We start from the raw sequence: 23,544 nt of genomic DNA, 5'->3' as shown, positions 1-23,544 counted from the left end.
GCAAAAAAAATTTTCGGGCTAAATTCCATAATTAAATTAATGGAGCAAAAAAAAAAATTTATTATTAATTTTTTTTCAGTTTTTTTCTATCACCATCATTTAGCTATATAGTAATAGTATATTTATATTATTGAACAACATGTAAATGTTTGCAAGGATAATTTCCGATTTCAATTGATAATCCAAGTATAATAAATCACAATATATGAATCCAAATTGTTAATTTGAAATAAGCAAAAAAAGAGAAAAAAAAAGAAAAATAAAACAGAATGATGTTCAATTCCTAAAAAAGAAAAAACAATCGATCGATAGTTGGTTGGTAATGAACGATTGAACATTATTGGATGTGGTTAATTATTTGAAAAAAATAAATAAGTCAAACATTAAGCTATTTGATTTCATTTGATTAAGTAACGAGATTATCAGAGTGGCATATATTCAAATGTGGTTGATGGTGTGGGAGTGAATGAAATAGAAAAAAAAACAAAACAAAAAAAAAGTTCTTTGAATTTTTACACATGTTGTGTGTATATGTATGTTTGTGTAATAGGATGTAGTTTAAAACCTGGGTTGATGTAAAAGGATAAATACATTATCGGCATACACACATTCACAAGACATAATATCATATTATAATCATTATCATCAGATTATTTACAAACATTATAACGATAGAAGGATGGACGTTTTTGGGTCAAATATTTTTTCAACTGGGTACACGAAAATGTGCAGATGGAAATACGTTTGCCGATACCCAATCGGATGAACTACTAACACGATGATAGATACCCGGTTGGTATTGTTTGGCACACGAATATCCAGCCGAAACGATTCCAATTAAATACCAAACACCAAATTCATTAAGCATTAATGGACCACCAGAATCACCCTTTTTTTCATTAGAATAAAATTAGAGAAATTTTCCTAAAAATCCGAAAGATTCTCATACCTGGCAAGCATCTTTACCACCTGTTTCATAACCGGCACACATCATTTCATCATAGATTTTAATATTAATACCACGTTGTTTATGCCAATTTTCACAGATATTATTCTCAATTACAGGAACTGGTACATGTTGCAATACTTTTGGCCTTAATTTTGATCCTTGAACAACAACAACAACAACAACATATGATGATTAAAGGGAAAAAAACAAAATTATTAAAATCAGTGAATAAAAAACGGATGATTCCATCATACCTGCTTGTAAGGCACCCCAACCAGCAACATAAGACATACGGCCAATATAGATTGTATCTTTTGGTGGTAAACAAATGGGCATTATATTTTCACGATATTGTACAGAACGATCCAATACTAATACGGCTACATCATAACGATCAGCTTGTGGTGTGAAACGAAAATTTGGATGTAATTTAACTTCACTAACAGTAAATACTTCATGTGGTAGGCTTTCAATCTCCGAATGTAGAATATAATCGCCTAATGTAACCCTAATACTTGAAGGGTTATGTTGTGACCTATTTCCATTAAATGAATGGTTGATTCAATAACGATGAGTCAGTGAACGAAAAAAAACCATGGATTAATTAATTAATTTAGAATAAAAAAAAATATCTATTTACCTAGCAACACAATGTCCGGCTGTGACAACATGAGCTGGTCCTACTAATGCACCACCACATCGACTACCGCCAACTTGTACAAATGCCTGACAAAATATAATTTAAAAAAAAACAAAAATTAATCAAAAGAATCCAATCACCAAAGAAACAAACAATTCTTCGGTTGAATGAAAATTAAATTCAAAACAAAACATAAATCATCATTACATTAAATTACTATGGCAATAATCATTATATATTATATACAACCAATAAATCCAATCGTGATCAAATCAAATTTCTCTAGTATTTTTTTTCTATACATTGAAATCATCATCATCATTATCAACGCTAATTTGTTTTAATTTGACATAGAGAAGAAAAAAAAATTAAAGTTTTTCTTCAATTTCAAACAGGTGAATCCCGTTATCGATATTCCAGTGAGGTTGTTGTTGTTGTTCGATTGTATCGAAGTACAGCAACAACGCCAATTTTTTTTTATTTAAAAAAAATCACATAAGCAAGCAAAAAAAAGAAAGAAAATTTATCTTTAGTTTGGTTCGTCGATTATTCCATTCATTCATTCATTCATTCATGTTTCATGTATGAAAAATATGATGAAACCAAAGAAGAAGCGAATTGAAAATTAGGTCAAACACACCAGCACTATCGATGGTGTTGTTGTAAACATATATATATATACAACAGGTAAGCGTGTGTGTATGTGTTTTTGGCAAATAAACAAACAAACAAGCAGGTAAGCAAGAAAATTCAAAAAAAAAAGAAAGAAGAGAAGCAGGTCTCCTTTATATTTTTCAACATTTGAATGGCGGTTGTTATTTTTTTTTTCTTTCTTTCTCTGGTTTCTAATATGTTATATATCGAATGATGATCATACCTATGAATGATGTGTGTTGTGTGTGTGTGTGTCTGTGTGATCGATAGGAAAGAATGAATGGTATGATCTTAAAATAAAAATAAAATAAAATTTCCTATGTCTATCCAAGTGTTTCCACTATTATTACACTGAGGTAAAGAGACTTTGGATCATCATCATCATCATCATGATAAATCGGGTAGTGCTATGACCGAACAAAAAAAATCTCAACCTGTAATGAAAGAAAATGAAGATATGAGAGAAAAAAAAATGATTTGTTTGACCAAGATGGTCCCCCGATTCAACAAATAACAAAAAAGAACACTTGAAACAACAACAACAACACCGGTCAAATGATGCCGCATCCATTCATTCAAACACACACACACACACAAACCTACATATGATGCATCCAATTTTTTTTTGATCATATTTCAAATAATGAACAATCTGTTGTTGCAAACTTACATTACCATCACCTACGCACACACACACACACGTCAAAAAGTTTATATTGAAAAAAATACAAACCTGCCAAGGAAATTGTCCAAATGATGCATCCGATCCGCCAACAATACGGCTAATTCTTGTTGCCGATTTTCCGCATTCTAAAATAATCGATTATATTAATATGAAAATCAAACAAATATGATGCAGCTGACAGCTATTGTAAATACATACGTGGATCATTAATAACTGGTCCCCAATATTTTGGCTGTATATCCTGGCTACTTGGCGTTACACAACAAGTATGTAATGGACCACATGATGCACCCAATGAACCACCGGACATCCAACAGAATACAAAAAATTGACATTTAGTACCACCAACACAGCCAGGATTTTGTCGATCTCTCATACGCATTGTCGGTAAAAATCGTACAACATTATCCAATGCTTTTGCAAAAAAACCAGCTGATGCTAAATAAATTTTTTTTTTTGCCAAATTTCATAAATTGAACCAAATACCGATTAACAAGAAGAATTGATAAGAAATAAAAAAAAGGAAAGAAAAAAATTCAATTAATGGAAGAAAAATCCAGAACATATACACACACACACAAAAACGCAACGACAGATAAAATGAAATTAATCAAAGAAATAAGAAAAAACAAACACATACTGTCTGGTGCTGTCCGGTCGAGTATAAATTCATCATGATAATCCTGATTTTGATGATGTGAATGATGATGATCATCAATGATGAAGGTAGATGACAACGAAGAAGTTGTAGTTCCTATACCATCATCATCATCATCATCTAAAACACCAACACCATTGCCATGATGATGATGATTATAACCGACAACGATATCGGTCGTTCTTGCTGTTGTTGTTGTTGTTATTGGTATGAATGATGATAATGATGACGATGATGAGATCAATTCAGTGTTGGACGATGATGATGGTGATTCGAAATTCAGATTATATTTACGATTTCGATTATTATTATTCAATTTTTTAGTTGTTGTTGTAGTATGAAGCCATAATGGATAATAATAATTTGGTGAATGATCAATTCTAGGCCAAAGATTATTATATTCTGTATTATATAACGGTGATGATGATGATGATTGTGATGATGGTGATAAACGTGAATAGATAATATGCGAATTACTTGATGAAAACGCTGGAATATTGATTAGATTTGTTGTTGTTGCTGTTGTTCTTAATGTTTTATGAATATTTGTATTATACAATGGTTTAGATTTTGGCCAATAATTTGCTACGGCTGTATTTGAAGTTTCCGCTACGGATATTTGATCATCATTACCATTACCATTATCAATACGATTCGGATTAGCAATAAGTGATGCTGAATTGATTGTTAATAAATGGATTGACGCAGCAGCAGCGGCGGCGGCTGCCGCCGCTGCTGATGCAATATGTTGTTGATGATGATGTTGGAGGTGATTTCTTCTTCTTTGTTGTTGTTGTTGTTGAATTTTCGTTAAATTCAACGATATATCAGGCAATGCGATTCGCCGTTTTTGTGATTGCTGTTGATGTTTTGGTTGCTTTTCTCGATGATAGTGATGATAAAATTGGTTTGGATAATAATCTTGTTCTTGTCGTTGATTTGATTGTTTTAATCTTGGATCGATATCGTATTTTTGTGAATAAATATTTGTATTGATTATATTGTTGGCGCTTGCAGCGGTGGTGGTGGTAGTAGTACAGGTTACAACAACAACAACAATAGTAGTGACAACTATTATATTGGCCACTTGTATGATCACCAAGGCATTTAGCATCGTCTTCGACCTTTGGCCGCATTGACTGCATGGGTGGTGACGACTGTGGTTGTTGTTGACACGAATAATTGTTGTTTTTCGATTGAAACAAGATTCTGTTTTTGTTGTTGTTCGTTAAAATTGGTCATATAATTTTATTTTTCTTCAATTTATTAATTGAAAAATTCCAGAACAAATGATGGATTTTGTTGTTGTTGTTGTTGGTGATGATGATGAAATGAACATTGATGAATATTTTATTAGTACGAAACAATTTGTAGAAAAAAAGAAATAACACACATAAATCACTTCAATCCAGATCAATCATCATCATCATCATCATTCTTTTCAATATGAATCTTCAGTGAAACATTTCAAATTCTGATTGAAATTTAAACATCAAAACATTAATTATCATCATGATGATAATCATTGTAATGTGAATGAATTGAAATCGTTGAATGAAAAAACGTATTGTTGGAACCTGACAAAATAATGGATTAAAATTTCAATTAGTCAAAAAAAAAATGTTAATCATCATGACGATGCTAATTTCATGCACAGACACACACACAGACATTAATGATGATGATGATGATCAATAATTACAAAATGGGAATAACACAAACAATGATGAAATTGGATTAATAAAACAAAGTAGGAGAATAAAAAAAAATCAATCATCATACACATGGGAAAAAGTGGAACAAGAATCTGAAAAAAATATTTTAAATTGAAAATTTGAAATTTACTTTTTTTGATTGATTGAAAAAATCACACCAAATGAACAAACCTCAACTGAATGAACTAACGAATGGTAACGAATGGTAATTTTTCCAACGATAATCATCATCATTACAAACCCAAGAGAAAAAAAAATTCAAATAGAAACATATGTAGAGAAAATGAGAGAAAAAATCTATCTCTCTCTCTCTATTGAACAAGCTTTCATGTGAAATAAATAAACAGAAAACATGGATCCACCTGTTGCATAAACCGCTAGTTTTTTTCATCTTGCTAACCAAAACAAAACAAAACAAAACGAGAAAAAAAAATCAAAAGTCCAACGAAAAAAAAGCGAAGAGTTTACCTTGTTTACCTATACAGAAAGACTAGCTTTTTTCCACCTGTTATTGTTGTTGTTGTTGAATAGAACAGAAAGAACAGACCAGCTTTGTCCTGTGTGTCTGTAATAACCTAGAAACGGTTATTATATATATCGGGTTTTCATTTGAGTATTGTACAAGAAAAAAAAACCGAAAACAACAAAAACGGTTATAATGAGAAAGAGAATATAGTTTGTTTCATTCATCGTAACATACGAAGAAAAAAAACGGGATTTTTTGCTCGGGTAAATTCAGACATTTTTTTAGCTTTTTTGACTATTTCTTAAAGCAGAGTGAGAGAGAGAGAAACAAGATTTTAATGTCTGTTTGTGTGTGTGTGTGTGTGTGTGTGTGTGTGTGTATGGGTAAACGATTGAACTGTAAATAAATTCATCGATAACAAATTTCGAATGAATGAATGATAAAACTTACTTTGTTAATGATTATTATTATTATTATATCTCGGGTGGTGAGGGGTAAATACCATATCATCATTTAAATAGTCAGTATTCATATACATTCTGATCTGATGATGATGATAATCGGATTTATTTGGATCCCATTTGAATGTAGAATTATGTAAAATGTATTCACGGTTGTATCTGTGATAAAATAAATGATGAATGATAAATAAGTACAGACAAAAATTATCAGATGATGGAAATAGAAGTAAATGCAAAAACAAAGTTTGAATCTAGCTAGTGTGAGTTGTGAAAATGATGAGAAATGAGAAAAAAAACATTGATCATAACACAAAACTTGTAATTGAATTTTTCATTTTTGTTTTCTTTTCTATTCGCCAGAATAAAACAAAAATGAAGAAGAAAATCTCAGGATTGATAAACTATTGACAAGTTTTTTTTTCGAAACTATTACATCACCATCATCATCATCATTATCATCGGTGATCAATCGACCGATCGATTGGCCAGAAAAAACGGCCATTTCTGTTGCCATTTTTGTTGTTGTTTTTACGTACAACAAATTTCGGAAAAGATTATTTTTGTTTGGCCAAAAAAAAATTCATCTGCTAAATCGGTATATTCGTTTTTCGTTTTTTTTTTTTTTTTTTTGCTTGCCAAATTTCGGGGTTCTCTTTTTTGCAAGTTTAGTTTATGTCTAATTTATTTATTTTTTATCTATTATAGACAATATATTCATCGAACATTTTTTTTTTTGGTTGATAATGATATCGATCGATTATCGACGATGATAACAACATGGTTTTTAAAAATGATGATGATGATTTGTTCAAAAGTTTGAAAAGAATTGTTTTTTTCTTCTTCATTCAACGGTGGCTTCATTTTTCATTTCAAAGTGAGTTTTTCAATTCGCTTCGGGAAAATAATAATGATAATATAATACAGACACACACACACACACATAAATACGAACACAATGTACTTACTTTGGAAAGAGTGTTTGGTGAATGTTCCTGGAGAAAATAGTGAAAAAAAAGCAACATCAACAACAATCATTATTGATCAATCAATCGATTTATAAATAATCAGTAAAAGTTTTGTGAGGGCAAAAAAAATGATAATAATGGCATCTATTTTGGAACGAAGTGAATAGTTGTTCCCAAATAGTTTATCCATCGTCAAATCATAGAACATCAAAATATGATCGCGAATAAGGAACACAAACACAATCATCGATAGTATCGATAGTACCGTAGTATCGAATATCACATATTGAACAATTTTGTGGTTTCCAACAAAAAAAAAGAATCAATTTTTTTCCGATTCTTTTCCAGTGTTTTTTTTTGTTGCCATTACCAAAATCCGAACCAATCAACTAATTTTGATATAAATATAAAAAAAACCGATTATCATCATTATGATTTATGGTAAAATGTGTATTTTTTAACAACGATACGAACATTTGAATACAAAGCCAACATATTGTGGTCACATGAGAAATCATGTTCTCTGAACAGTATGGTGACTTAAATTACAATCCATCAGCCATAATAATGACAATCATCATTGAATGGCCAATATAGAAAAACAAAGACCAGTCAATGGAAAAAATTGAAATTGAAATCTTCCATAATAAACGAAATTAAAAAGCAAAGACATTTTAAAAACAATTTCAATTCATTCATTCACTCGAAAACAAACGAACCGAAAAATTTTTTCAAAAAAATCATTTCATCTCATCATGTGTTTCTTTCCATTCCACAACTTCTAATTTTTTTTTCTCTCTGATTTGAAATCAATTGTATTGAGTTCATTCTCAGTGCAACTCAATCGATCGATCAATCAAATTCGAGCAATTAACCAAAATCTTTACCAAATTTATGAAATCATAGCAAAAAATCTACCATCTACACCATAATTAATAGAAAATTTGCAAAAAAAAACCGGAAACAAAATCAATGAATGACAGCTCCAATCCAAGAAATAAAAAAAAAATCACACCTTTCTTATGTGACATTTTGACAAGGTACCAATTATTATAATTAACATAATTCAAAATAAACAATAATTTTCTATTTCAGAACAACAATTTCCATGGTGAAAAAAAACTGGTATCATGTTGTCGTTGCTGTTGACAACCAATAATAATTCTCGATAAAATACATAAATAGGAAATGATTTTATTTTATCAAATGAACCATTATGTTGTTTTTCATCCATAATAACCATGCCACTATCATCATTATCGTCATCATAGATAATTATAATCATTTCAGCAACGTAAATCCGTCCTAAAATAGTGGTATCATTTTTCATTCTGATTTCTTAGAATGTGGTTTCAAAAAAAAAAAAAACCATACAATCATCGAAACATATAAACACCACGATCATAATAATTATTGAATCAGAAAAAAAAACTTTTTATCCATTTTGTATGATGATTACTTCTAGAAAAAGAAAAAGAAGCGAAAAATTCGTTACAATTCATGAATATTGATAAAAAAAAAATAACCGAAAACAGAAACGAAACAAAACAAAACAAAAAAATTGATCCATTCGGTTATTATCTATTATCTATTATGAACACCAATATGTGTTCAATCAACCGATTCAAATGTACGCGCTGGTGTGTCTAAAGTCTAAAAATGAATCTTGAAATGAATGAGATAGAAAAAAAAATTTATAAAACATTTTCGATGAATGGTGTATTTTGGATGAAAGAGAAATTTAACTTTCTCAAACAGAAAAAAAACGTTTATCCTAATCATAATCATCTATCGGATGAATGAAACACACACATATAGAGAGAAAGACAAATCGGCGATTAGCGAAAGTTTTTCTGATTGATTCGATTCGATGAATCGAATAACAACAACAACAAATCCTTGTCAAATGAATCAGATTTTTTTTGCTGATCAAATCGAAATATCCAAAAAAAAAAAAATTAGTCAAATGTGTGTGAATGGAGAAAAAATCCATGATCCAAACAAATCCAATGACCGGATTATGACTGCGATGAAAACGTTGAAAAATAAATCAATATATATCCAGCTTCAGGTATCTTGTTATCTGTTTGCTTTCATTCAGTCAGTTAGTCAGTTCAATTGGAAAAAAAATTGGCAATTTGAAATCGAAAATAAATAAATAAATAAATATAAGTGAAAAAAAAAACATAAATAGAACTTACCCGAAGATAAAATGATTTTTTTTTCTCACTTTTTTCTTGATTGAAACTCGACTTTAATAAAAGGATGAATGAAAGTGAATTTTGAACATTTTTTTTTTTGCTCCAAGTTGGGTTCATGATCCGATGATCATCATGATGAGTCAAGTGAATGAATGAATGAAATGAAATGAATTGTCCTAATCTTTTGAACAAATAAAAACGATGACATCATTGACCAAATGAGTGGTCAATGATAAGAGTCGATGATGATCAGCTGGCCGTTTGTGATGAAGATGAATAAAAAGAAAAACATATTTTTCTGATGATAAAAATCGGCCTTATGACTAGTAAAAATAGCCGCTGTAAAAGTGGTCCAAAAAAAAACTTATCACCAATCAATGCAAATGATGATGTTCTTTTTTTTTCTTCTTTACACACCACTATAGTGTAAAACATTCGAAAAAAAAGGGCTAAGAGGATCTTATCATTTCATCATTATCATCTGATAATTTATCGTCATCATCATCATCATTTTTATACATAGCTTCTGTTTTGTTTTTTATTGTTTGGATTGAATAAATTTTTCTTCACCATAATGATGATCTTGATTATCGTTTACTATATCAACTATGTGATGATGATGATAAAATGACAAAAAATTCTACACGAATTTAGGTCAATTTTTTTTCTATAGAACTAAATAGTTTTGTTTTTGGAACAACACGAATTTTGACCAATTTCGATTCCTGTTGAAACTTATGATGATTATATATAAAATCAAATGATGTAACCATTTGATGGTGGCTAAAAATAGATCATAATCATAACAATACAGATATCGTGCGAAATTTTTTTTTAGATGAAAATAAAAATTTCCATTCTCATCATCATCATCATATATGGATTTCAATCCGGAATTGTCATGATGGTGATATAAGTCCAGGTTAATTTTTTTTCCGGAACAAAAAAAAAACAAAAAACAAAACAAACTGCTTGATGATGAAAACAAAAAAAAGGAAAAGTGGTGAAAGTGAGGAAAAAAAAACGTTGGCCAAAAACAATAATAATTTCTTTCGGTTAATAATCATAAACACTTTATTATATTTTTTGTTGTTGTTGTGCACGACTTGTTTTCGGCCGGAAATGTTTGTAATTTTAACTTTCAAAAATAAAAAATAAAACAAAATAATTACCAAAAAGTACAGGAAGTTATTGTTAGTTATAGTGATATGTTTTGGTCACTACAAAAACTATGTCACCGGTTTATAATTAACCTATAAATTATATGAACTTATTATTATATAACTTTATTTTGAAAAATGATTATTTTATTTCAATTTCACAAGAACAAATCAACGATCTTCATCGTGGCAATAATCAAACGATAATGATAGGAAAATTACAGAAAAAAAATAAAGAAAAAACATGAAATCAAGTCAACAATAGTCATTTGTGATTTTTTTGTATATCGCCACCTAGTGGCTGATTTTTTCTCAACACAAATATTGCCAAACCGTCAAAGACAAAGTAAAGGCTTAGCCTAGTAAATTAATTTATAACATCCGGCACATATGTGCTGTGATATGGGTGCCTTTCATATATAACGTGTTATTTTTCGATTTTTTTTCATTGCGCTTATTTATTTTGCTATTGTAACGGCTACTATTACTAGAATATTCGATATTCGATTAGTCTTAACAATACGTGTTCTTTATATTATTATTATTATTTATATATGTTACATTATGATTAATGATTAATGATTAAACAAGTTTATCGCTCTTGTTATTTTTCGCGTAAACTCTTCTGGTGTCAGGAGTCATGAACCCTGCTAATATTAGATTGTTACGTCGTCAAATTTCTTGCTTATTTAATCGTTATGAATTGAATCAACTTGTTTTGGATCAAGAAACTATAAGTAAAATTAAAAAATTGGCCGAAAAATTGGCGGCTGAACATGAAAGTTATTTTAATGAAGAATTCAATGAAAAAGATATTGAAGAAAATGTCAAGATATCTGAATATACGCTAAAGATGAAAAGATTGCTGCAGTTTATTTCTTCAGCTAAAGATGTATCCAAAGTTAAGATCTCTATCTTTTATTTTTTTTGGCTCAATTCAATGGCTGGCTGTTTTCACTCTTTGGCTATTCTGTATCGCAACAAAAAAAAAAATTATTAAACTGATCATACACCATTAGTTTGGTTACAATCAAAAAAAAAATCTTACGAATAAATTGGGTCGTATGGCATTAAAGCTACAAGAATACGATTTCGACATTAAACATATTGATGGTAAAGCTAATGTCGTGGCCGATGCTTTGTCAAGAATTTGTTTGATTGAATCATTTAACTGGTCTGTTGAGCAGAAAAAAGATCAATTGTTAAATGAATGTGTGATCAAAAACCCGCATCAATTCGTGGAAAAGGGGGATGTCCTCTATAGATCCATTGATGGGCTTTTTGCACTTTGCATTCCAACCAAAGTTTTGAATATTGTCATAAAAAATGTTCATGAAGAATTGTGCCATGCTGGCCAACGTAAAACGATGGAAATTATGCGTCGTCGATATTATCATCCTTCGATGCGTGATCGACTCAAATCATTAATTTGATTTATGATTGAATTATGATTTGGCCTGTTTGCCACAAAATTCTACTGACGAATATTGTGGACAGAAAAAATTTTCTCACCAACATATTGAATAAATCAATATCGAGCTAAACTAGGCGCCCTAAATTAATTTGCATGAATGAATATAATTAACATTTTATCACCATAAACAGAAAAAAAATCAAAACATGAATGAATTGAATCCAGAATATTATGTATATATGTGACCTGATTAATTTGTGATGAAATTTTTTTTTCTTTTTGTATCATAATTCCATTTCATTGATAAATGATGATGAATTATTTTTCAAATGAGATTAGATCATCATCATCATCATTTTCATTCGAAAATGCACCCACACACACACACACACACACACACACACACACACGAAATGAAATACTATTGTTGTCGTTTTGAAACGTTTAACGAAAAGAAAGTGAAAACAATAAACAATCAGAAAAAAGAAGGATGCTCTGTTTTTTTGTTTCGTTTCGTTTCAACGTTAACGACAATATTTCACTTGAAAATTCATTTCAATAAGAAAAAAAAATTCGTATATGTAGTTATTTTTATCATTTTCTTCCTTTTTTTTCCATCTCCCCTTCCATACTGTTCATTTAATCATTTTGTTGTTGTTTCATTTTGTCATCATCATTATCATCATCATCATTGATATCGATAATAATGATGGTCGTAACTGGGTATTGTTTACTAGATGTTGTTGTCTAAATTTAAAAACGCGTTTATATGAAACAACGGGTTCTCATTCTAAAAGTTTATTTTACTTTCAAATGAAAAAGAAAAAAAAATAACTATCGTCATTGCCCCCATATATACGTACTGTTTTCGTATCCTGAAGCTCATGTATTTTGGTTTGGTGGCGGCAGTTAGTTAGGTTGATTCAAATAAACCACTTTTTTGAAATGAGAAAAATTTTTTTTTTTTTTAATTTTGAATCTCATCATCATCAATCAGGTAATGAACTCTTGAATTGTTATTGTCGTTGTTGTTGTTGTTGTTGTTGTACTGTCCGGTTAAAACTGTCTGATTGAAAGTGAAAATACAAAAAAAATAAAATACAATCATCACTTCTTTATAATGATGACATTTTCATTTTCATTTCATATGATGATGGCGATGATGAATAATAATGAGATCTTTGACCATTTTACCATTCACAATATATTATGGTGTGTGATAATCATCATCATCATCATCATTATTATTTATAGAAAACAAACCACCATAGAAAACACGGATATATATCAATATCAGCCATATATTTCTTTTCAATTTTCATATATAATATCATTAATGTCATCTATATGGAAAAAAAAAATATATGAATCATTCAGTGGCATATTCGATTTCCATTCACATAATAATGATACCAATGATATCTACTTTCCAATAGATTTTCATAATGATCATCAGGTTATTGATGATGGTGATGGTGGTGGTGTTTTGCCATTTCCAATGGAATAATCAGATTTTTTTTTTGAATGTGTGTTGTTGTTCAATGAAGAAAAAAAATTAAATTAAATTAAATCATCGGTTTTTGATCCAAAAAATGAATGAATCTGAAATCTGATTAATGATTGATTTACATTGATTTTTTTCCCTTCCAAAAAAAAAACCTAATTATCAATGGGTGTCTACATTACAGTACAGTGAAAATTTATTCATCTATCATCAATAACAATTTGAATTTTATTGAAAATGTCGCGGATATATTTTCGGTCATCATCATCATCATCATCGTCAATCGACATGAGACGTATGAGTAGAGATAATGATGATGATGATGATGATCGAAAGTGTAATCTATTTTTATATAATGCATATTACAAATACATCGCCAAAATGATAATAATAATGATGATGATGATGATAATCACCACCACAAACATTCAGGTAGCAATATAATATTAATGATGATAAAATAACCAAAAAAAAAGAGTTAATATAAATAGTTTTTTCGTTTTCTTCTTTTCTCAATAGTAATAGTAGTAGTAGTAGCAGTGGTGGTGGTAATCAGATAGTGCCATCCCATTGATGATGATGATGATGATCATTATTATTCAAATGGATCGAATTGTGGTATAACGACGACAACAACAACAACAACGACAAGATGGCACGCAATATAATAATCCATTAACATTCTCATCATAATCATCAATTGATGTAAATGAAATGAATATAATTCAATTATATTCATAGCTAAAATTATTATTATCAAATCAACAATTAATTTCCCACATGTTCATACAAAAACTACTATATATCTTATTACCATAATCATCATCATCAACATAATCGAAAAGTGAAAGCAAATTTTCATTCGAATGTCATCGAACTTTTGAATGATGATGATGATGATGGATGAATGGACGAAACTATCGATCAATCGATCGAATTACAAAAAAGTTGACATTATTCTTTCTCATTTCTTTCTTTCTTTTTTATTGAATGAAAGATATTGATAGATTGAATCCATCAATCTGATTGAAATTTTCTCATGATGGTGATGGTGGTCATCTATTTAGTGGTATTTATAATAATAAAAAATAATGATTTTGTGGACATCATTGGCATAATTCAAAGAAAAAATGGGTTACCGACCTTGTTTGTTCAATGATCATCATTATCATCATCAATGACTGCCATTCGATGCTGAAAACATTGATTTTTTTTTCATCTCTTCCAAAAATCAAATCAACAAAATTGATGATCAAATCAATTGAATTGGTTAATCTGTGGTGACCATCATTTTTACTATGAAATTGATATTTTTGGTATCTTTAATGATAATGAAATGGTGGCTATATGTGACAGAAAAATTTTCCCATATAACATAAAATTTGGTTTATTTCAAAAGTTTTTTTATTTTTTGCTTTCTAATTTCAGCTGCTAAAACGGATTTAAATCTTTGTTCATTTGCATATGATAAGGCGAAAATTTGAATTTTTTTCGAGAATTAAAAAAAAATTCAAATTTTAAAACGAACAACAACAACATCGACGATGATGGGGCCAAATTCAAACGTTTTTTTTTGGAAAAAAAATCTCAAGTCCATCAAAAAAAAAAAAAATGATGATGTGAACTGATTACAACAAAATGATACTAAATTTGGAATTCTTGTGAAAATCTGTTTGTTGACGACAACTATTTTTTTTCAGAAATCAAAATTCCAGATCTAAAACAACAACAACAACAACAACGACAACCAAAACCATGGTTGTCCATGAAAATCTACCAAATATATACACAGGTATGTATGTAGATTGAAATAAATTGATTTTATTCGATTATATCAGATCGATTATTATTAGTAATCGATCAATGATTGAAAGAGAAATTATGATGATGACGATGATGATGATGAAAAGATATGACCAAGTTATTATTATGATTTTCTTTTATTTTTTTTTTCTCAAAAATCATCGAACCAATCCCTTTTTTTGGATTTAGTTAATTTTTTTTCTTGTTTTTTTCCTTATCATCATCATCATCATCATGTCCAAACATTGTTGATAATCATAATTTTGTTTGTTTGTTTGTTTATTTATTATCTATCTGATCAAAATATATGTTCAATAATTTTTTTTTTGATTGACTAGATAATTAGTATGATTATCGATAGTTTGTATCTGTGTTTGATGGACAGAAGCTTGAGGGTCGTTTTGTTTTCTTAGCTTATTGAAAAATTATTTAGGCCAAACTAATATAACTAAAATAGGTTGACATATTTATGTCATATAATGGCATTTTTGTCAAGTTTTTTTTTTGATAATAATTACGATGATGATGATGATGATGATGGTGGTAAACAATTTTTTTCTTTACTAATTTTACTTTTATTCATTCACATCCCTATTATAGAAATTGCTGCTGCTGCTGTTGCTTGCTGATAATAATGATGTTCTAATCTTGACCAATGTAAAGGATAAACAACAACAACAACAACAACAACAACACACACACATACATACCACCTGATGACAGAGATTATTGCCATGATTACAATATTAGATGTAATACAAAAAAAAACCATCATTGTGTATGATACGGTATGTTTGAAAAATGTAGCCAGATAAATACAAAATAAAACAACAACAACAACGACAACAACAACAAAAAAAACTTTCACTATGCTTATCAAAGCTGTTTAATTATAGCAAATCATTGCATAGTCTTTTGGACATTTTCTTATGTGAATATAATTAGAAAGACAACAAACTTTCAACAATTCAAATGTCGTCCATTTTTTTTTTTTTTTTTTTGAAATGAAACGTAAAAAAAACTTTTGAACTAAATTTCAAAATGGAATTACAGTATGAGAGATAATCCATCTAAAATGGTATAGTATATAACTATATAGTGATCACATTAAAAGAAGCACATCGGTCATTCGTTTTTTTTTTCAACGTTCGAAACAATCATGATCAACACCTGGTGTGTGTGTGTGTCCATAATTTACGAATTTTTTTTTTTTTTTTTTTGAAAAAAACTTTAATTTTTCAGTAACAACAGCAATGATTATGTTGAACTAAAAATAACCCAATGATTTCCTTTTAGTTTAGTCTGAATTCCCGTTGCGTGTGTGTGTGTGTGTGTGTGTGTGTGTAGGTTCAATGCATCAAACAATTCTGGGTGATGCTGTGAAAATTAGTTAGTTAAAAAAGCAAAGGTTATCATTTCAAAATAAAAAAAAAGAAGAAAAAAGTTTTTTTTTCAAATTCGTTTTGTTTTTTTTTTTTTTTTTTTTTTTTTTGTTTCCAGATATTTCAGCATTGTTCCATTGTTCCCATCATACATATGATGATTATTCGTGCGATGATAAATTGCCATTATGCATGCAAATGTGTGTGTGTGTGAATGCCACAACCAAAATGGTCAAAGAAAAAATATCTGGATCACACACACACACTATGATGATATCCAACCGTTTTTATCGGCCAAAATGGAGAAAAAAAAATTTCTAAAAATGAAATTTTCCATCATCAAAAAAAAATAAAAATACAAATACAAATAATTTCAATTCACGATCATCGAATGATTGATTTTCAATAATAATCATAATCAACAATAATAATCAATGGTTAACGTGCCGAATCATTATGTATCATCATCATTATTATTATTCTGGCCATTGAAAATAAATTTTCTCGATGTGTGTGTGTATGTGTGGTCGAAGATTATCGACAAATGATTACAATGATTATGTATGTATCTATCTTTCTCACTACTTTCTACAAAAAAAAACATTCATATCTCATTCATTCATTCATTCAGTGAATCAATCAATCAATCAGATACCGACAAAGAAAAAAACATAATTATATTATTTCATTGTTAAATAATAATAATTTTGAAGACTTTGAAAGAAAAAAAGAAAATTTGCCAAATCCTTCGTCTCATTGTTTGTGTACAAAATTGGCAAAATCCCAAACTTGGCTTAATATTTTTTTCATCATCGTCGTCGTCGTTGTTGTTGTTGTTGTTGTTGTTGTTGCTGCTGCTGTTGTTGGATAACTGATCATAAAAATAGATCAACCAAACAAAAAACAGTAACAACAACAACAACAACCAAAATCAAATATAATAATACCGCGATACCACACATACAAAATCAAACAACAACAACTACAAGGTTAGATCAGTTTAATTTTTCTTTTTCTTTTTTCTATCCAGGATTGTTATTGTCCGATTTTTTTTTTGGTTAAACATTTTGTTTCGCATGTTTTTTTTTGTTTGTATCTTGTACCCGTTTTCATGATGATCACCTATATTTATTCATTTTGAAATCATTTGGATCGCAATAAAATTTTTTTTTTTTTTTTGAAATTCAGGATCAAACAACATAAGAAAATATTTTTGACAAGTGTCGAAATTTTTTTTTTTGTTATTTCACAAAAAATTTCTAATTATAATTCTTCAATCAGATGATGATGATGATGATAACGATGATGTTCGGCCTGGATTTTTTTTTTCACCATTGGTCATTCTTTGAGTATGATATGGCTACAGATCACTTTTTTTTACATGACATAATGTAGGCGTTGATTCGTTGATTAATCATCATACACATCCATAATAATAATAATAACCGGATTATCATTATCTTTTTTTTTGGAGAAAAATTTATCATCTTTTCATCTTAATCAAATGATGATGAAATCAGGTAAAAATCGATACATTTTATAATGTTGAATTATTGTTCAATTACTAATTATGATGATGATGATGATGATGATGATGATGAACCAATTTCGATAATCTCAGCAACTCATGATGATGAAGATCGTTGGTCCTATTTGATCAAGAAAACCAAACAAAAACAAAAACGAAAAAAAAATAACGATTACAATCAAGAAGATACAGAAAGGGAAAAATCGTGAAAAAGAAATAAAAACAAAAAAAAATGAAACTGAAAATCAACAACGAAACAAGATGAAGAAAAAATAAATTTTTTAATAATCCATGTCTCCATGTTGGTTTTGAAATTTGAGATCATCATCATCTTATTATTCATTCATTTATTAATCCTTCTATATAAAAATCAAGAGAGAATCATTGTCTAAACATTTTTTATTTTTCGTGGAAAAATTTTTCCATAGTGTGATAATCCTTATTTCGCGCTAATCTTAATCAAACGATGTGTGTGTGTGTTTGAAATGATCAAATAAAAGATCGGATTATATATTTGTAGCCAAAGAGATGCATGCAGGAATGTCATTATCATTCGGATGAAAAATTTTGATTTGATACAATCATTCAAAGCTCTCTCTCTAATAATAATTTTCAGTTTCAGAAAAAAAAATCCATTTTCTTTTCGGTTATCCACGAATGAACAAAAGGAATTGAATTTGAATTATAATACCTGAAAGGAAACATACATACAAACAAACACTACTAACCTTTAATTTAAAACCACGCCTTTCCAGAAATGTTCTTGTTTGATCACAATGTTCAAGAATTTTTATCATTTCATTTTTTTGTTGATCAAAGTGATGATTAGTATTTGATTGTTCTGAATGGCCATGACCATTGTTATTGTTAATATCGGATTTTTGTTTCTGTTGTTGTTGTTGTTGGATTTTTTTCAAATTTTTAAGCATAACTAATGTTGACTGACGTATGTTACGACGAAATTCGGTCAAATATTCAACAATGGCTATTTGATCAGGCAAAATAACATTGGCCATTGAAGATGATGATGATGATAAATCAAGACCATAATCTAATGATGTAGCTGAAAACCATCGTCGTAATAATTGCCGTAATCGTATACATTCGAATAATAATTGTTGTTGTCGATTACATCCATCATCATTGTTGTTATAACTGGAATCTAACCAAACGGGTAATGTATTCGGAAATAGACTAGCTAAACGTATAATTCTTACTAATGGACGATTCATATCCATATCATCTAGAATACCGGACCATATTTCTTGTTCAATTTGATCGATCCATTGACCAAGTGATAATCGATCATCATCGTTATCGATTGAAGAATAATCATTTACAACAGCGGTCATTGGTGATATTAGATCCGAATTAGAATCATTTATGATTGTTGATGATAGTTTATATATGGCCCATTCAATATGTCGTATAAATTCACGTAATTTTTCATCAAAAGCCGTCATTTCAAGTAAAAGTTTTTCATCGAAATCTATTTCTATAAATAAATTTAAAAAAAACGATGATGATTAATATCCGGTCATTTTAATCATTAGGAGGATTTAATTAATCAAGTTAAACAAATGATATATAGGGGAAAAAATAGAAAGCTTTTTTAATTCAATCGAAAAATTGCAAAATTGATGAACCACAACAAGAAAAAGAAGAAAAAAGTTTTTTTTTCGCAAATTTCGCTTTTTATGGATTTTAATTTATGAGCAGAAAATGAAAATCCAATTAATGAGAGATAATCTAATCAACAACAACAACAACAACGACGAGAAATCCTCATCCTACTCAATCAAATCAACATTCACCTTTGTTGTTGTTATTGTTGTTTCAAGTTATTTGCTGACCCTCAAAAATAAATTGGCATAAATTGAATAATCCAAAAATAAGAAACGTAAACAGAGAGAGAAAGAGAAAAATAATAAATGAAAAACAAACATTCAACATGTTTAATTCGATTTGATTTTATTCATCATTCAAACATGCAAAATGTTCTTGTTTTGATGATGACCAACGATTGTTTCGTTCATTCCTTAACATTATCAAGTTTGACCGAATCATAATCATGTTTGCCTTGGACAACAAACAACCAACCACTGAAGACGATCTATCTTGATATAGTACGCATTGATCGTCAAAAGTGTTTTTTTTCACCATAATCATCATATTGGCGATGGCCATTACGGTTAAAGTTAACTAAAAATATCATCTCAAACATCGAAACTACACAATGAACACACACACATACACACGAAACACCCAATATATAAAACGTTCAATGTTCTTTACAAGATATATAATGGTCATCATAATCGGTTATCGAAAATCATTCAAAAAAGATTATGACAGGTTACAATTAGCATAAAATAGATCTAAAATGATGATGATGATGTAGAGAAGAAAATGAAAAGAAAAGAAAAAAACAAAACAAACAAACATTTATTTGGTCAATGTTGTTGTTGTTGTTATATTTAACGATTTTTCGACCATTATCGACATTATCATCATCAGTTATTAACAATAATAATGATGGAGACCAGATTAGGTACAAACATCATTTTAAGTGAAACCAATTTATCGATGTTATTCAAACAAACAAACAAAAAAAAACAAAAAACAATCTGAAGCAAAAACAAATTTGATTCGCATCTTTACATCATTAGAATCAATGAAAACAACAATAAAAAAAAACAAAACAAAAAATTCAACCCAAATGATTATCATCATCATCATCATTTCATTTGGACAATAAACAACATCCTAATTTGTATGTCGATCGATTGATTCATTTATTGATTAATGATTAATCAACAAAAAAATGGGAAAAATCAAGTGAAACGATAATAATAATAATAATAATGTCCGGTTCAATGGCCAGCATAGGTCGAAATAAAATCGAATTTTTTTCTATAGATAATAGAATCATAATCATTTCATAGAAACTTATCATGATAATCATTAGGTCAATATAGCGAAGGAATTGAAAAAAAAATTATCTAAAATGAAATAAAAATTTTCAGAAAAAAAATGAAAAGAGTTATTAATTGGGACAATTTTTTTTTCAGTGTCCACTCTTTTCTAAAAAAAATGTGACCACCATATCCGATTGATAATCATATCATCATCATTATCATACAAGAAATGAATGAAGATGAATGACCAGGTGAAACGGAAAATTAATTTACAATTTCTTTCGAAACTATCAGATAATTGGAATAATTGAAATGAAAAATTTGAAAAAAAAAGAAAATTTTTTTTCCTTTTCATTCATATTCATTGAAATTGAATTTTAAAAAGTCTGAGTATAAATAAAAATAAATTTGACCATAATTCAATGTCGTCTTCGTTTTGATCATTTTCATTGATGAAGGATGGATGGTCATAATATTTTGAAATGAAATTATTTTTTTTTTAATAAGTTCTCCCGGATTCAACTTTGACCCGAGCCGGTCGGCCGGCCGCCCGGCATGACCACATTATTGATCAATCTATTTTAAGCGATATGTTTAACTTTGTTATTTGAACATCACCATCATCAAATACAATATATAAGTGGCCATTTTTTTTGTCCATACTAAATATGAATGAATTCAATGATTATGATGATGATGTGTTTGGACTAATAAACAAATTATATTTATGTCGATGCTTCTAGGCTCTTTTTTTGTTGGTTGAACATCTTACAACATTCTACAATGAAAGACGAATCATTTTTTTTGTTAGAAAGTAAATCAAGATTCAATCATTTTTTAAATGTTCAAATGTGTCAATCTTGATGATTATGATGATGATGATGACCTCGAAATATTGATTTGAAAATCCCTCTAATCCGTAAATCTTTTTTAAATGATCAAAATCATAAATTATTTTAACACACATGTTTGAGACAAGAGGCGAAAAAATTGAATCAGAATGACTCGAAGATATATGACTGAAATGGAATCAAAAAATCTAATTGGATAACATAAAATTAAATCTAATTTGTCGCCATTTATGATAGGTACGATGATAATAATGGGAAAAAATTGAATTAAATTTCCAAGAATTCTGTCGGCAGGTGTGATCATCAAATATATTGATTATTTATTTTTCATTTTATTTGCAATGAGAATGAACTTACCAGCACGATAATGTGTTCGTATGCATAGTAATCGAAGAATGTTTGCCGAATATTTTTGAAGAAAGTCTTTAATCAAAATAACATTGCCTAATGATTTACTCATCTTTTCTGAACGAAGAATTAGATGGCCAGAATGAAGCCAAACATTAACGTTTGAATATAATTCGCGATGATTATGATTATGATGATGACCTGTTGAATTAATTTCCGATTGATATAGATATGCATGACTACAACATGATTCACAATGATGATGTGGAAACACTAGATCTGAACCACCGAAATGTAGATCAATTTTATCACCAAAAATTGAATGTGATATTGCACTACATTCAACATGCCAACCTGGACGTCCGGCAATCACTTGTTGTTGTTGTTGGCCAGTGGCCAATTTCAATGACCATTTTGGTTCATTAGGTTTCGATGATTTCCATAAGGCAAAATCTTTTGGTGAACGTTTACCGATAGATTTTATCGTCACTTGACTACCACCAAAATTTGGTATATTTTCAATAGAATATTTCTGTAGAAATTTTTCATAATCAAAATTAATATCACCCGTTTCAGGACTAATATAAGCGAATCCTTTATCATAGATTCGTTGAATATAATCACTAATAGTATCGATATTATCCAAAACTTTACCAACATAATCCGGTGTTGTCACACGTAATGAGTTCATATCCTCAACAAACGATTGATAATATTCATTGGATAATTGTCGATAATCAACACCGATTTCTTGAGATTTTCGTATAATTTTATCATCAATATCGGTAATGTTCATGGCGAAATATACATTAACATTACAGTATGTTTGTAACATTCGAATGATTAGATCACAACGTATGTAGGCGATAGCATGACCTAGATGACTATGATCATAAACAGTTGGACCACAGCAATAAAGATTAAGATTAGCATCATGACGATCCAAACGATTTAAATAGGCAACATTCGGAATGATTCGATTCTGTTTGTTGAATGTTGATCGTAATTGAAGCTGATCAAATTCAATGATTCCACTAGTGTTCGATAGTTGATATTGTCTGGCGATTAATGATGCTCGAACAGCTACGATTCTTTGAATCAGCCGGCTCCAGGAACGTGGAATCCACATTTTTTTCTTTGATATTTCAAGAATAATAAGAATCCCGCAAAATCAAACCAGATCACATGATCATTTTTGAGGATACCATCCAAAAAGAATGTAACGGCAATTTTTTTTTGGGG

The 23,544-nt window shown here is 29.2% G+C and overlaps 2 protein-coding genes across 2 annotated transcripts; both read right to left on the bottom strand.

Moving 5' to 3' along the window:
- Nucleotides 1-38: 38 nt before the first annotated feature.
- LOC124493735 (uncharacterized) lies at nucleotides 39-5,481 on the bottom strand. The gene is made up of 7 exons (XM_047056840.2): nucleotides 3,569-5,481; nucleotides 3,127-3,366; nucleotides 2,977-3,053; nucleotides 1,590-1,675; nucleotides 1,204-1,484; nucleotides 950-1,107; nucleotides 39-889 (listed from the first exon to the last, which is right to left on the bottom strand). The coding sequence occupies exons 1-7, from the start codon at nucleotides 4,698-4,700 to the stop codon at nucleotides 707-709; spliced, it is 2,157 nt and encodes a 718-aa protein (XP_046912796.2). The 5' UTR covers nucleotides 4,701-5,481; the 3' UTR covers nucleotides 39-706.
- A 12,282-nt stretch (nucleotides 5,482-17,763) lies between these two features.
- Nucleotides 17,764-23,473, bottom strand: LOC124494339 (cysteine--tRNA ligase-like). The gene is made up of 3 exons (XM_047057512.2): nucleotides 22,312-23,473; nucleotides 18,914-19,680; nucleotides 17,764-18,306 (listed from the first exon to the last, which is right to left on the bottom strand). Exons 1-3 carry the CDS (start codon nucleotides 23,429-23,431, stop codon nucleotides 18,283-18,285), a joined length of 1,911 nt encoding a protein of 636 aa, XP_046913468.2. The 5' UTR covers nucleotides 23,432-23,473; the 3' UTR covers nucleotides 17,764-18,282.
- Nucleotides 23,474-23,544: the final 71 nt, after the last annotated feature.

The sequence above is a fragment of the Dermatophagoides farinae genome, chromosome 6, assembly GCF_024713945.1.
Source record: "Dermatophagoides farinae isolate YC_2012a chromosome 6, ASM2471394v1, whole genome shotgun sequence".
Taxonomy (NCBI): Eukaryota; Metazoa; Arthropoda; class Arachnida; order Sarcoptiformes; family Pyroglyphidae; genus Dermatophagoides; species Dermatophagoides farinae.
This window is presented reverse-complemented; position numbering and strand designations above follow the sequence as displayed.